This window comes from Stegodyphus dumicola, chromosome 10 (genome assembly GCF_044657685.1).
Source record: "Stegodyphus dumicola isolate Sdum_Otavi_A_Nest chromosome 10, ASM4465768v1".
NCBI classification, from domain to species: domain Eukaryota; kingdom Metazoa; phylum Arthropoda; class Arachnida; order Araneae; family Eresidae; genus Stegodyphus; species Stegodyphus dumicola.
Genome location: NC_140777.1, coordinates 137,513,023 through 137,527,085, shown reverse-complemented (window position 1 = coordinate 137,527,085; position 14,063 = coordinate 137,513,023). Strand labels below are relative to the sequence as shown.

At 34.9% G+C, this 14,063-nt stretch overlaps 1 protein-coding gene across 3 annotated transcripts in view; it reads right to left on the bottom strand.

Annotated features, from left to right (window-relative positions):
- Positions 1-14,063, bottom strand: part of LOC118190917 (rho-related GTP-binding protein RhoA-A-like) — a 98,933-nt gene that overhangs the window by 35,952 nt on the left and 48,918 nt on the right. For all 3 annotated transcript variants that reach the window (XM_035361709.2, XM_035361710.2, XM_035361711.2), the window contains one exon: positions 5,060-5,147. In XM_035361709.2, coding sequence (XP_035217600.1) covers positions 5,060-5,147 — 88 coding nt within the window. The remainder of the gene's footprint in view (positions 1-5,059; positions 5,148-14,063) is intronic.

Genomic DNA, 14,063 nt, shown 5'->3' with positions numbered 1-14,063 from the left:
TTTGTTTTAAAAAAATTACTTCCCAAGAATCACGTGGAAATGATCGCAAACGGAAGAATGCACTTAAAATTAACGAAGCAAGGAGTTTTAAATTTCCTTTTCTTTAACTAACCTGAAAAGGAATTTTAAAAACTTTTAATGACGGATGCTTAAAAAGTAAATAACGTTTGATCATTTTGGAAAAGTTTTATAACGTAAATTACATAGACTTGCTCATTCTTATCGTTGGTCATTCTGTGACATATGCATTTTGAATTACCTTTCATCTCCTACACATGAAAGAATTCTACATGATCGGCAAGAAATTTAAGACATTTTAAATGACAATTAAAAGAATATGATATGTAGATTGAAATTTCATGCGGTTTTTTGAACAGCGAGAAAGTTCAGATAATATATAAATTACTACATAGCAAATGCATAGCATAGCTTTAAAACAATGTAAACATCATCAATTCGGCCAATTTTGACTTCAAATGTCCCTTCACCCATCAGAAAATCTCATAATCCTCACCTATATAAATTATCCCCGTTTCTCAGACTTTTAACAAGTGGAGACCACTTTTATAAATTATAATATTCTGTGGGCCATCTTGTTGCTTACAAAAGCAATTTTTTAGCATACGTTACGACCAATATACTGTCTGTCTACGAGAAGAACAGGTCCCGTCACAGTGTCTGGCGGGTGGCGGTCGCTATAGCAACAGGGCTAGTATATTTCAAATAAGGGCGAGCCGAGGGTTGCTTTATTGTTATTTTGTGTTTGGTGACTGTTGGCTGAGGGGAAAAGAGCTATTCGTCTTCAAAGCACCCCTACGGAAAATGGGTCAAGGCTTGTTTCTACGGCAACAGACAGATGTAGACTAACTGGCGAGAGGTTTTCTTATGATAGACAGACTGTACTTATACTTTTCAAATTCAACCCATTAAAAATCATTTTATTAAATAAGTTCATATATTAAATAAGTTCATAGAAGAAAATTTGTATTCGTTTCTAATAATTCAACTATAGTTTGGATAATCTAATTAAATAAACTGTCTTATTAACTGAAAGTTAAATATTGGTACTCACATTAGAGATGGGTGAGTCTGCCGATTCTTGCATAGCTGCTCTATGCTTGGATGTTTGCTTGTAAGCAGCACCAGTCATAATGTTTTATGTCCCTTATATATTACTAAGACTAGAATGGGAAGTCTGTAGGTAGGGTGCTCAGTAATACATTTCATAAAATAGCAGTTTTGGAAGAGAGAGTGATAAGACGATCGCGATGTGTAAGATTTCTAACTCTGAGATTTTTCAGCTACAGCGTGGTATACGAAGTTCATTTGAATGTTTTGCTTTCTTTTGTTTTTATTTTTAGCCCAAAGACCGTTAGCCCAGAGGGGCTATTAATTTCGTTTTGGCGTTTTATGACGTTTCACTTTTCAAATTGTTGTTACCAAATATTATCGCCCTGTATTATATTTAAATAAATTAAACAAATGATGCATCTGCATAAATGTATGTATGTGATATAAAACAACGGCACCTAAAGACATCCAATTTTGAATAACGTAATTAATTAATATTTATTCTCCCATGTTAAAAGTGAGTTTAATTTATCATTTAATCATAATTTTTCAACTTTTTAAAATTTTTTATTCTATAATTATCCCAAAGGGCTATTAATTTAGTGTTGGCATTTTGCATCGAAAGCTTTAAATATCCGTTTCACTTTTCAAATTGTTGTCACCAAATATTATTGCCCTGTGTTATATTTAAAGAAATTAAATAATGAAGAATCTGCATAAATGTATGCATGTTTCTTGCATTGTAATAAAACAATGGTACTTAGAGACATCAAATTCTGAATAACGTACATCTCCACCCGAATATGGGCATCTGAAAGCTCGAATTTGGAATTTGTTTTATTATCGATTTCATATTTTGTAAAGCATTTATGAATTTTTGATTAAGAAGTTCAACCATTTCAAAGCGAGGAATGGCAACACTGTACGGGGAAAAAAAATTATCTCCAGTGCGCGAGACTGCGTATTGGAAATTCTAAAGATGTACTCTTTTAAAATTATTTAAGATATTGCGGTTGAGTTGAATTTTATAGTTTAAATTCAATTGATTAGGTTAATAGATTAAGCAAAGCTACTCTAGGGTTACCTGCCTATGGGAAGGGGTTCCCTTCGTGGAGGATCTTTTAAGGAAAACTCGCTCATATCCATGTTACACACTGGAAAAGCCACGTACGTAGAGAGCCCGTTTGTAGGGTTTCGAACCGGGATAGAACTATCATTGTTCACTTGATCTCTTTAGGTTCTCAGCTCAAATGGCATAAAAAAGCAAATTAAAGTATTTTAAAAAAATATCTCGGTATGTAAACTATATCAGCTGGTGTCACTTCGAAAAGGAACAACCGAAATTCATCCACAGATTAAAGTCCACTCTAAGGAAGGGATTTGATCTAGTTTATTAATTATGACAATGCATATTAGAGTTATCTACCTAAAGGGAGGGATGCTCACGTAGAGGGCTTTCTAAGGGAAACTGGCTTTTATCCAATGGAGAAATGGAGAAAAACACGAAAACTGCTATGCAACTGACCGTTCACCTGGAATCGAAACCAGGTCGAACTACCAGAGTTCAGCGACAGGGCTCTGTTTAAGGAAGGGGATAAGGGACGCTTGCCTGCGTAAAATAGATATGTTTACACTCTGCACAGGATGCTGCATTATTTGAGAAAATAGATAAGCAGATCTAAGATTGCATTTCAAAAGAAACACACCTTCAGAGCTGAACGCAATTCGTGCTGAAATTTTAGAAGAGTATGAATCGAGAACCACATCAAGCTTTTGATAAATTTTACTTCGTAATTTCGTACTCTCCAATATATATTTTTGAAAACAATATTCCTCGTAGGTAATCAGCAACTTTTGGTGTTGAAGGTATTTTCCAGTGCTTGACACTTTTTATTTGAGGATCAGTATCCAGGATTCATTACAAAAAATTCAGTACATAAGAGGAAATATAACTACATATTAAACAGTGACTGACAATCAGCGAAATGATAAACAGTTTTGTCGTTTATCCTGCATGTTTGGACAAATGTAAACAGGCATACCGAATATTCCTAAGCAGTTATCATTACTTTTTTAAAGTTTATTTGCCTGCAAGTAGAAACAATCTTTTTACTTGCAGGCAGATCTCGTTCGGTAGAACTCAAAAGCCCATTTTGCCAACCGACAGTTTCTTTTCTTTTTTTTTCGGGGGGGGGGGGGAATTCTAAACCTATTTCATGTAAAAGATTAAAGTGAAATTAATATTACATGTAATCTTAACAGATAAATATAAAAACAGGTGACTTTTAATTCTTTTGAAAGCCCATCACTGTCCAAGTGGATAAGGTCGTTTATTAATTCCTTCCATATTCGAATTCTTAGCAAACAGGCTGTGCCAAATGAGTTTTTCGCTGGTGTTTAAAAAGAATGTGACCCGGTTTCCCATTAAAACTCCTTCACAAACACAACCTTTCTCTTAGATAGACCTTGTGTGTTTTACCATATTCCACAGAACAATCCTTATTTTAATCCTTAGCTGAATTGAAAACTAAACCATCTGAAATTTTTCACTGCACATCTGTATTTGAAAAAAACATACTAAGTATTTACTGATTGACTCAGCCCATATGGATTTCCTCCTCCGCGACTTCAAAATCTCTACGAATCGATACGTCGCCATACAACCCAATTACGCAAAATTAAAAAAAAAAAAAAAAAAAAAAAAAAAAAAAAAAAAAAAAAAAAAAAATTAGCATTTGGCTGTTAGCAAACAGTAATACTTGGATTCTCTTTAGCTATCATTCGTCGATCAATTCAGTAGAGCAATGCATGATATTAATTAACACTGCTTATTCTAATGCCTGACATCTACTAGTTCTGGCTACGAAGGAATGAATCATGGATTATTTGACTATGGCAAAGCGAAAGGAACTATCGACATTAGATTCTTTCAAGGAGGATTTTTGAACAGGAATGTGCTCATATTCATGTTACCCATTTGGAAAACCACAAAAATTCCCACACAACCAGCCGATTCGCCAAGATTTTAACTTAAATCTTAATATTCAGCTGTCTCCTCCACTCAGCCACAGATGGGAAAATTTTCCATGTGGAATGCGCTTGATTCTTCTTAGAAAGTAAATCATGAAAGTATAGCTAAGGGAAATACTAGTCTCTAAGACTTGGGTACTACTCCGTTTTGAAGACCGTAAAAGAACTGCAGCGAAAATGTATGTGTAAAAGCGCCAAATCTAGCAAAACGTACCCATTGAACAGCGCGCCAAATCTAACGTAAGCGCTGATTTTAAATTGCGTAAGTTTAGATAGTTCTATATTTCTTAAGACGCCACTGACATACTAGTTTAATTTTTAAATCCTTTTTTTTTTTTTTTTTTTTTTTTTTTTTTTTTTTAAATTTTAAATCCTTTTTGATATCCTATGGATTTAACAATTTGGAAATTGCCCATGACGAAAAGTCTGCAATAGAATTTTTTCTAAGAAAAGGCATCATTCATTATAGAAAATTATGTTTAAACGACCAACGAGATGAAATTATGCTTCAGCGATAACTCGGTAGCGAAATAGCGATGCAGGAATCCATTCAGTTATGTTTAGCCTTTTTTATATAAATTATAATAATAAAAAAGTATTATATGAAATTAACCTTTCATCTAAATTAAAACAATAATATTTAGATAGTTATTTAATATTATACTTCTTTCTTGCGTTAGGGTTGCCGCAATTATTTTTGGCAGCACTGGCATCAACAGTAGTTTGGAGATTTTTTACGGTCCTTAAAAGGGAATAATACCAAGACTTGTTATAACTGAACTATTTGGCAGAAAATTTATGCGCTGGAAGTTTGAATACTGTAATTCTTAATGAATTTTTTCCTCATATTTTCATTAATCAATTTTCCCCTCTATAGCTGATTTCTGCAAGCATATTATTGTCAAACAGTGTAAAAAGGTAAAGATTAGAAAATTAGTAAAAAAGTAAAATGTCATACCTGATGTATCCCAGAGCGCAAGCTGCACTTGATAGTCGCCGACTATATGATCAACAGAACACCTTTCGAAATCTGTCGGTGTATATACCTGTAAAAAATACAATTATTTAGATAAATCAAAAAACATGCTATAAAACATCTCTGCAATTTTTTCGCTACAAAATGTTTTGCACTTATCTCAAGCGCAGTAAGAATTCAAATATGCCTAGTTTAATTTTTAAATCAAATTTTAAGGAAAACTGTTTGATCCTACCAGAAGAAGTCAGAGGAAAAGTAACTTCTATGAGAAATAAATCCGTTATTGGAAATTTTGTAGTGTAAATGTCCAATAACAGGATTTAACAAAGGTAAAGTTTGTTGAAGCACCGCATTAAAAGTAAAGTATCAATTACAATACTCAACCGAAATCACAAACATGAAACGGAATTGTGAAATACAGAAGAACTAGAATTAGAAAAGGAACTACCGCTAATACATCATATTAAAATAAAAGTATACAAAATTGAATACATGCTTAAGTTTTCAAAAATTTTAAAGTAACAGTTCGCGAAACCGTTTTTCTAAATGCATTAAATCAAAATACGATAATTACATTGTATATGTCTTTTAGAATTTTTTTGAAGTCAGAAAATCAAAGGAACCCGACCCCGTCGGGATTCGAACTCAGGACCTCCCGAAAACGAGTTGAGCGTGCTTCCAACAAAGAATCTGTAAGGAGAAGTAAAGCTTCGAGACAGCACAGCAACGCCAAATGGAAACGGTCTCGCCAAATGGCACAGCAATGCCAAATGGAAACGGTTTGCCCAAATGGCACAGCAACGGCAAATGGAAATGGTCTAACTTGGTCTGTGTATATCCAAAAGGTAATCTTTACAGGGGTAAAGCCAAGTCTGGTTTATTCATTTACGCATGCATTCCGTTGATCTAGGGAACTTGTACACTATAACCAAAGTTGAGGATTAAGGACCCGATCACCAGATCCTGGTGGTGACGAATTATCGTTCATTATCTTTTAGAACGGGCTCAACTTGTAGCGCCATTTGGAATTTTTCAAAGTCAAGAAATCAAAGAAATCCGCAATGCTCTCGCCGGGATTCGATCTCCAGACGTCCGGAATACGAGTCGAGCGTGTTTCCAGTTACACCAGGAAGGCACGCGGAAAGCAAGGAGAAAATACTTTACAACATTAACATTTGAACATACATTGCAGAGGATAAGAATTAATATTGATATCAAATAAGATATATCAAAATTGTCCTCTATTGAAATTAAGGCTTAACCTTTTACTACTTTCAGAGTTTTTAAATTTTGCATATAATTCTTTGACTAAATAACTAAGTGTATTTATTCCTTTTCCTTGTTTAAAAAATATATATTATACCGATATTAATTTTTCTGCTTGAAAAACAAGAGGGGACAAATACACTGTGTATAGTATTTTTGAAGAGTTGATTTAAATGATAAGCACAGCACATTAAAAGCACACATTAATATTATTAGATAGTGCATTTCAAAGGACTTGCCAATTTCAAGTCAATTCATTTTTATATTTTCTAATTTAGGCATGCATTTTACATTTTTCCTGTAAATCAGAAGTTTCTTAAATTAATACATGCTGAAAAAAACTAATGGAAAAACCCGTGATGGAAAGAAATATTCAAGTAAAAAGCTATTTTATAAAGAAAAAAACTGCAATCTTAGTTTGCAGAAGCTGAAAAGCTTTGCTTTTAGTAATCTCGAGACATTTGATAAGAAAGTTTATAATTTCGTAACATCATCTGAAAATGTTGATATTCCGATAATATAACAGATATGAGGAGAGAGATAAAAATGAATTTCCCCAAAACTAATATTCCAATCATTCAATTCTGTTTTGGGATAAACTTCTCGTATTCTGTTTACATTACATATTTAGACATATTTATTACACGCAAGTGTATGAAATTCAAGCAACAAAATTTTTTCCAACATACAACTACGCAACTGCAGAAAAGGGCTTTTTTGCAATCAGTACAATAAAAAGCCAACTCATTAGAAATGTGATGCATATGCAATATCTGCATTATGATGTCAAAGGTTACGGCAGGGCGCACAAATGTGAAGAGTCAGGACGTGCAGCGCACGGTAACTTACAAAGAAAGGAAGTCCCATTTCCAGGCATTCTTCTGCAAGTGAAAGAGACTATACGTGCAGTGTGGCTCAAGAAAACACCAGGGCGTCTTTACAACGTGATATAATGATTGGCAGGCTTGAGGAAGGGCGTAGTTTGATGTCTGTAGCTCAAACGTTTGAAAGAGATAAAAGTGTTGCTTCACGAGCTTCTAAAGTCTTCCAGACGACAGTATAGGGAAAGGTTGGTGGGAGTCGGTGAATAAAAGCAAGGTTTCTGATGACCGATATAACATCCTACAAGCGAAAAGGGATTGAAAGCAGGCAGCGGGTAACATTGCTTAATAGTTGCGCAAGGCAACTGGAAGATAGATATCGTGGTTTATTATGGCCAGACGACTTCATGAAGATGGTGTATTCGCCTGTCATCCTGAACACTGCATACCGATAAAAGCAATCCACCCGCAGTACGCTTTACAGTGGTGTAGAAAACACAAAGACTGGACACCTCAATGGAACACGTCCTCTTAAACGATGAGAGTTAATTTAGTCTGACAAATGATTCTAGGCGCCATTTGACATGGAGAGAGGTAGGTGCACGCTTTCATCCCATTAACATCAGGGGAAAAGACCATGGAGTAGTCCTGAGGTGCTTGTATGCAGAGGTATTATGATGAGCGGAGGGACAGAGCTCCACATTTTCCACAGAGGTTCCCTTATCGAAGATCCTTACTGTTATGAAGTTATTCTCCTTCACATGCGTCTTTTCCGTGATGCCACTCGTCCCGAATTTGTTTTTATGGATGGCATTGCATGGCCACACAATGTTGTGGAGGAGCTCCTGAAAAGAGAAGATATCAACAGAATGGCCAGCGTCCTCCTCTGATTGAAATCACATTGAACATGTGTGGGGAACTTTGGTGTGACACCTAGCGGCACACTATCTTACCCTCTGGAGAACACCAGACAACTGAAACAGATGGTCCTTGAAGAATGGAAACTCTTACCCCAAGAACTGTTAGATAATCTGGTGTTTACTATCGACAGACTGTGCGTCTCAACCAGTGCAGTTAGTAAGGGACGTCATATCCATTAATAAATCTCTGGTTTGTTGCTCTCCCTCTTAGTTAGACAGTCTTTTGTATCAATGTCTTCTCTCAATAACAAGCAAAATCATTGCATTCTTTTTGAAATGGTGTATTGTGAGCATTTGGTCCCATTTTAGAAAATAATGCTTTATAAAAACTATATTATTTTGAAGATAAGATAGTTATATAAAAAATTCCACTTTTTATGGATTTAAAACATCTATACTGTTCATACTCAGATGAATCTATCCAAGTGATAATAGAACTTTTTTGTTGTTTAGTCGAATGCTTATACAGCTGCTGGCCATTTAAATTGCAATGCCAGGAAGGAAAGCAAATTGTAGAATCTTATTTATTGTAGATATAGAATATAATAGAAGGAAAAAATGATTCAGTCTGAAGGTAAACAGTGTGCAGAATTCAGTACATACAGCTGCCACCTCTGAAAGCAACAACGGCTGGAATCCGGCAGAGCATGGAGTCGCATTGAGCTTGGATGACGATACACGTAACTTCGTTACATGCGGTTTTCCTTCTATGCCAGAATTCATCAATTGTAGTGGCTGTTGAGTGGCTTCGTGCAAAGCTCTTGGCAGCCTATGACCAGATATTCTCAATGAGGCAGAGATCGGAAGAACGTGCCAGAGCAGCACTCGAAAACCGTCTATATCGTGGAAGAAGTCCATTCTGCTCGGTGTATTCGGACACAGCTACGTCCTCATGATGTTATGCGCAGAGATGGAGTAGTGTCATTTTTTTGTCAAGTGTCAACGTTTGTTGCACCACTGTAGGAATGCCTGTCCCTGCTGATGTGTCAAGTGGAGCCGCAACAATGGTCGTTGTACAGATAAACCATGCTTCTGCACACGTCGTCGCACTATCTGTGTGGATCCTGCACACAGGCCAAGCTCCTCACTCAGGGTACGAATGGCTCGGGTCAGTAAGATTCTGCACTGCATTCAATATTGCTTTTTTGTACCAATTGATTCTATATTCGCCTGGCAGTCATAGGATCCTGACCAACACCATCAGAAATGACGAGGAACAAAAAACTGCAGTCCCGATAGTTCACGCTCGAATTCGGACACGGGCTGATCGGAGTTTCTTACACGAGGTATAACACGATCTTTACTCAAACGACCAACGTTCAAATGAATTTTCCGAATAAGAAAAATCGCTTTGCAATCATACATCAGATGATATAATGGAGATGAGCAGAAGTGGTGTTGATTCATACACAGTTTTATTTCGTAATTAACTAGGTTCCTATATTACGGCTTCGATTGCAAATCTGTTACTTATTTTTAAAATCCTTACAACAGCTGAACTGATGTTGAAGTTCAAACAAATAAGATAGAAAATCCTTCCTTATACCGTAATTTTCCCTGGTTTTTCTTTTAGGTGGTATTGAATCCCTGGCAAACGGGCTTGGCTGCATAGTCGTTTTTTTGCGACTTTCCCCTTGTGTGATTTTCCATTGTGGATACGAGCCAGTTTGTCTTATGAAATCTTTCAAGAAGGCATCCGCTCTCTAGGCGGATAGACTTCGAGTTGCTTTCCTTAATCAATTAAGCTAACCTAACATAACTAAACATTTTATGTGACTATTTTTCACAAACTCCTCGTCTGTAACGATACCCGGGGAATATAACCCTCAGATAACAGGTCAGGTGACAGGTGAGAGCAGGGTCCGGACCCCGGGCGGCTTTCACTGACTATTCGGGTATCGTTTGAATCCCGCCATCTTTCATGAGAGTTTGCTTATGAGGCATTTTCTTCATTATTCAGCGGAATAACTATCACGTGAAGCGCTTTTTTATATGGCGCGCCTACAGAACAAAAGGAAAAAAAAAGTGTTTGAAGCTTAACAGTTTATACAACGAGCTTTCAATGATTAAATGGCGTTCGCATTATAAATCATGGCATCCACTAAAATTAGGCAGAAAGCGTTATAGTAGATCATGTTAATAGCTGTTATATTTTATTTGTTTCTCGTGTTTCACAAAAGAAAATCGTATTGATATTAACACCATAAATTTTTAAGTAAGGCTCGCATTCTAAATATTAAAATAATTTCAAAATTGTCGTCAAAAATAAAGTACTGTATACTACGTTTGGTCATGGTACTACTTTAAATCTTCAAAGAAAATATTTGCATGAGATACCGTTAAGACTTTAGCAAGAACATATAGATTACTACCTACAACTGGTAATTATAGTCGCCTAATGGGCCATGAGATGAAATAAAGATTAATTGTTTCATTAGATAAACATCTGATGAAACATCGGATCATCGTAATTTGCTGTAATCACCGTTACCGTATAAGATAAATTTCATCCCACAAACTGTGAGGAAATACTCTTTTAGAGAAGTTTAGAAACTTGGTTGCTATTATGGCGCCACTTTTGTAGACAAGTATTGTTTTTCGAACACATGTTGCTCGAGTGCCAAGAGGCATCCTGTCGATACGTGAAGTTTTGATAAGCCAAGTAATTGCCCGCCAGCCGTCTAACTCTTAAAGAAACAGACGCCGCGACGCTTTTTTGGGATGCTTATCTATTTTTGAGACATGAGGTATTTCCCTTTTGACTTAGCCAGCTTAAGATAATTTTGACTTGAAGAATTAAAGATAATACTTAATAAACATTTATTTGCATTTAATGATTACAAAGAATGAAAAGAAGCAAATTGATTTTTATTGGCATAAATCGAATCGTTGAAAATTTAATATAATTAAAGCAGACAAAATGGAAATAATATATTAATACTATGCATCCCTTATGTCCCACTATATGAGAAGAAGAAGTACCATTTCAGAAAACATACATGAAATAATTTAAACAAACTATTATAAATCTAATCAGGGTGGACATTTAACTTGGAACCATATCCAATTCTTACCTAGTGCGTCTGAATGCCAAATAAGAACATAATTATTGGTAGAAGAATTAACTAATTTAATCGCGCTGTATACGAACACGTTTTACAATCCATCGTATATAGAGGCTGTTGCACATTTTTAGACGATTTTTCATTGTACTTACTGAAACAGTTTACCGAAAATTTTGTGCCCTAAATGTTCTATTTGATAACTCCTATTCTTCACTGTCTTTCTACACCGTAATTTCCAAGGGCAATAAAATAAAGCTTTTTTGTAGTATCGGAAGAGGTATTTTATCTCATTCCTCTTGAACAGCTTTCCAAAGTCCAAGGAAGGTCCGTAGGTCGACGTTTGGACAATCCGCTTTTTGAAAGTCCAAAAGCGGAAAATCCATGGGTATATTTAGGAGATTTAATAGGGATATGAGCGATGAGTATGGCTTTGACACTTTTCCAGGAAATTAACAATAGATTGTGAGTGACATGCGGCTGCTTGCTTTGTGTAGTTCTACTGATTGAAGGCACTGTGGGAAGATATTTAATATTTGAAAACTGGATATAAAATAATTTCCTGATAATATGTGGAGTTGATCTTAACATTCCCCTTCTCCCTCTCTTTTTACTTTCAATTTAACGTTATCTGAAAAACCAGCAACAATATCTTTCTTAAGATTCTCTGAACCATGTTTTAAGTTATTTTTTTCTCTCTTTGATGATAATAAATGGAACTCTTTTTATTCCAGTCATTTAAGTACAAACAAGAGTCGTCTATTGGGCAACATTTTCCCATTTTTGTCCGGATAAATGTTTCCCATAAAGAATTCTGCAGCGCATTCTGCGTTTGGCGATATGTCGTAGAGAAAGACGATGCACATTATGTTTTTTCGCCAATATTCCGTTTTTTTACCTTTGTTATGTATTTGGAACTATTTTTTCACTTGGAGCCATTACTTTGACGCTTTTTTTCCTTTCTTGTTGACAATATTATCCATCGTAGCATTAGATATCGAAAACCCATGTCTTTCGAAGCGTTTTTTAATACTAGATACGAATAATTTTTTTCGAAGGAGCACATACATAGCCTTCCGTTCATTTCTTTTTTAAAAGCACCATTTTCTCTGAAAACAAAATCGTCAAGTAGCAGACGATAATTTATACTTTCAAAAGTATAGCTACAGCTAAAAAGAAAATTCCAAGGAGACATTGTTAAGGCAAAGCTAAATCCTCTAAAAAGTGTGCGACTCCACCTCATTTCATACAACATTTATTTTATACCGACATCGCAACTAATTTTATGGAATATTCCAAACCTGATTATTTGAAGCCGTAACTTGTATGCAATCTGTTTACAGAACAGACAATGTAATTTAGTAATAGATTTTTGTGCTACATCTGTTACAATTCAACAAGAGAAAATGAATTTAAATTTAAAAACGGCAAATACATTATTCAAGATGTTTTTGTGTTTATGTCAATATGCAAACACGTCACATTTTCAGTAGTTAGATCACCAAAATTAAAAATAATAGAAAACAAAGCTTCACAGTCAAGGAGATTTATGCTAACAAGATCTAATTTATATAATTTATTCCGAGTTCCAAATTATACGCATAATCGGTTTATTTAACGTTTCAAACTTGTGGAAGTGTAAGCAATTTCACTGATCTCGGATTATTTGCATTTCAAAAAAGCTTAAATTTCCGTTCTCTGTATGTTCATTCTAAAGACATGTTTTCCAGTAGGTATCCCCAAGATTATACGATCATTCTGAAACTGCTTCGTATTATGGTGACAAATACTGCAGATTTTCATTGTTAGGCAGTATATGATGTTTAAGCTTCACTCGAAGAATGCCTGTGGCATAATAATTCAGGACCTTTTATTTCATGCCACAAAAGAATGAGAGACGAGTTAAAACAACAAATTAAAACCAAGCAAACACCGAGATTCACTAGTCCGTTATTTAACGCGTATTGTGTCATTATGGTTTCCATTTATATACATATTTTTTACGCAAATATAATTAATATTCTAGCAAGAAGGGACTTTTGCTCGTTATTTTTATTATAAACTGATTTAAAAATCTCAAAACTGTACTAATGCGAAAACTCTAGTAGAACATACATTTGGTTTCATTAAGCAACTACTTTATGTTAATTTCCTTTTCCTCCCAGAATGCTAATTTCTAGTTCGCGCTCATTTAAATGAGATAGAATAGAGATAGTATTTAAAGGAAGGTTTTAGATAGCAGAATTTGAGCGTGCTCCGCTTGTTGAAGGCCAAGCTGCTATTTGATTCTCTTGAGAGTAGTATATCTGTGGCGTTGCATAGGTTTTCGAGCCAACTTGTGAGTTTCTGCCTTTGTAGCCGTTGGGGCTAACTTACAACTAACTAAGTTTAGTTTCAATTCTCTTACTTTTTGATTTACACCGTAAATGCTAGTTGGTTCTGTAAGCACAAGACCTGCCTTCTATCCACTTTATCGGAGTTAAATAAAAAATAAAAGGGCCTTTACATCTTATACAGATCTGTGGTAATTTCCAAGACATAGCGAAAAGTTCCTTAAGTCTTTGTAGAGTTCTCGTAGTTTATGCTACCTAAGAGAACAAAACTCTATATTCTTTATGATGCTTATTATTTATGGTTGCGATTCTAGGACTATTAAGATAGTCAAAAAGCACAAGCAAGAAATATTTTGCTTGGCTGTGCCCGAATAAAATAAAATTATGAATGAAGGTATTTTCAAAATTTTAATGAAGAGAGAGATGAAAAACGAACAGCAAGCAATAAAATTATAATAATTAATACACAATATTTATTTTAGACAATGAACATCAGAAATTTCAGAATAATAAAAATTATAACATATGGAAAAGAAAAAGCAAATGGGTAAAAATAAATTAATTAATTAATGCAGAAAAACTGA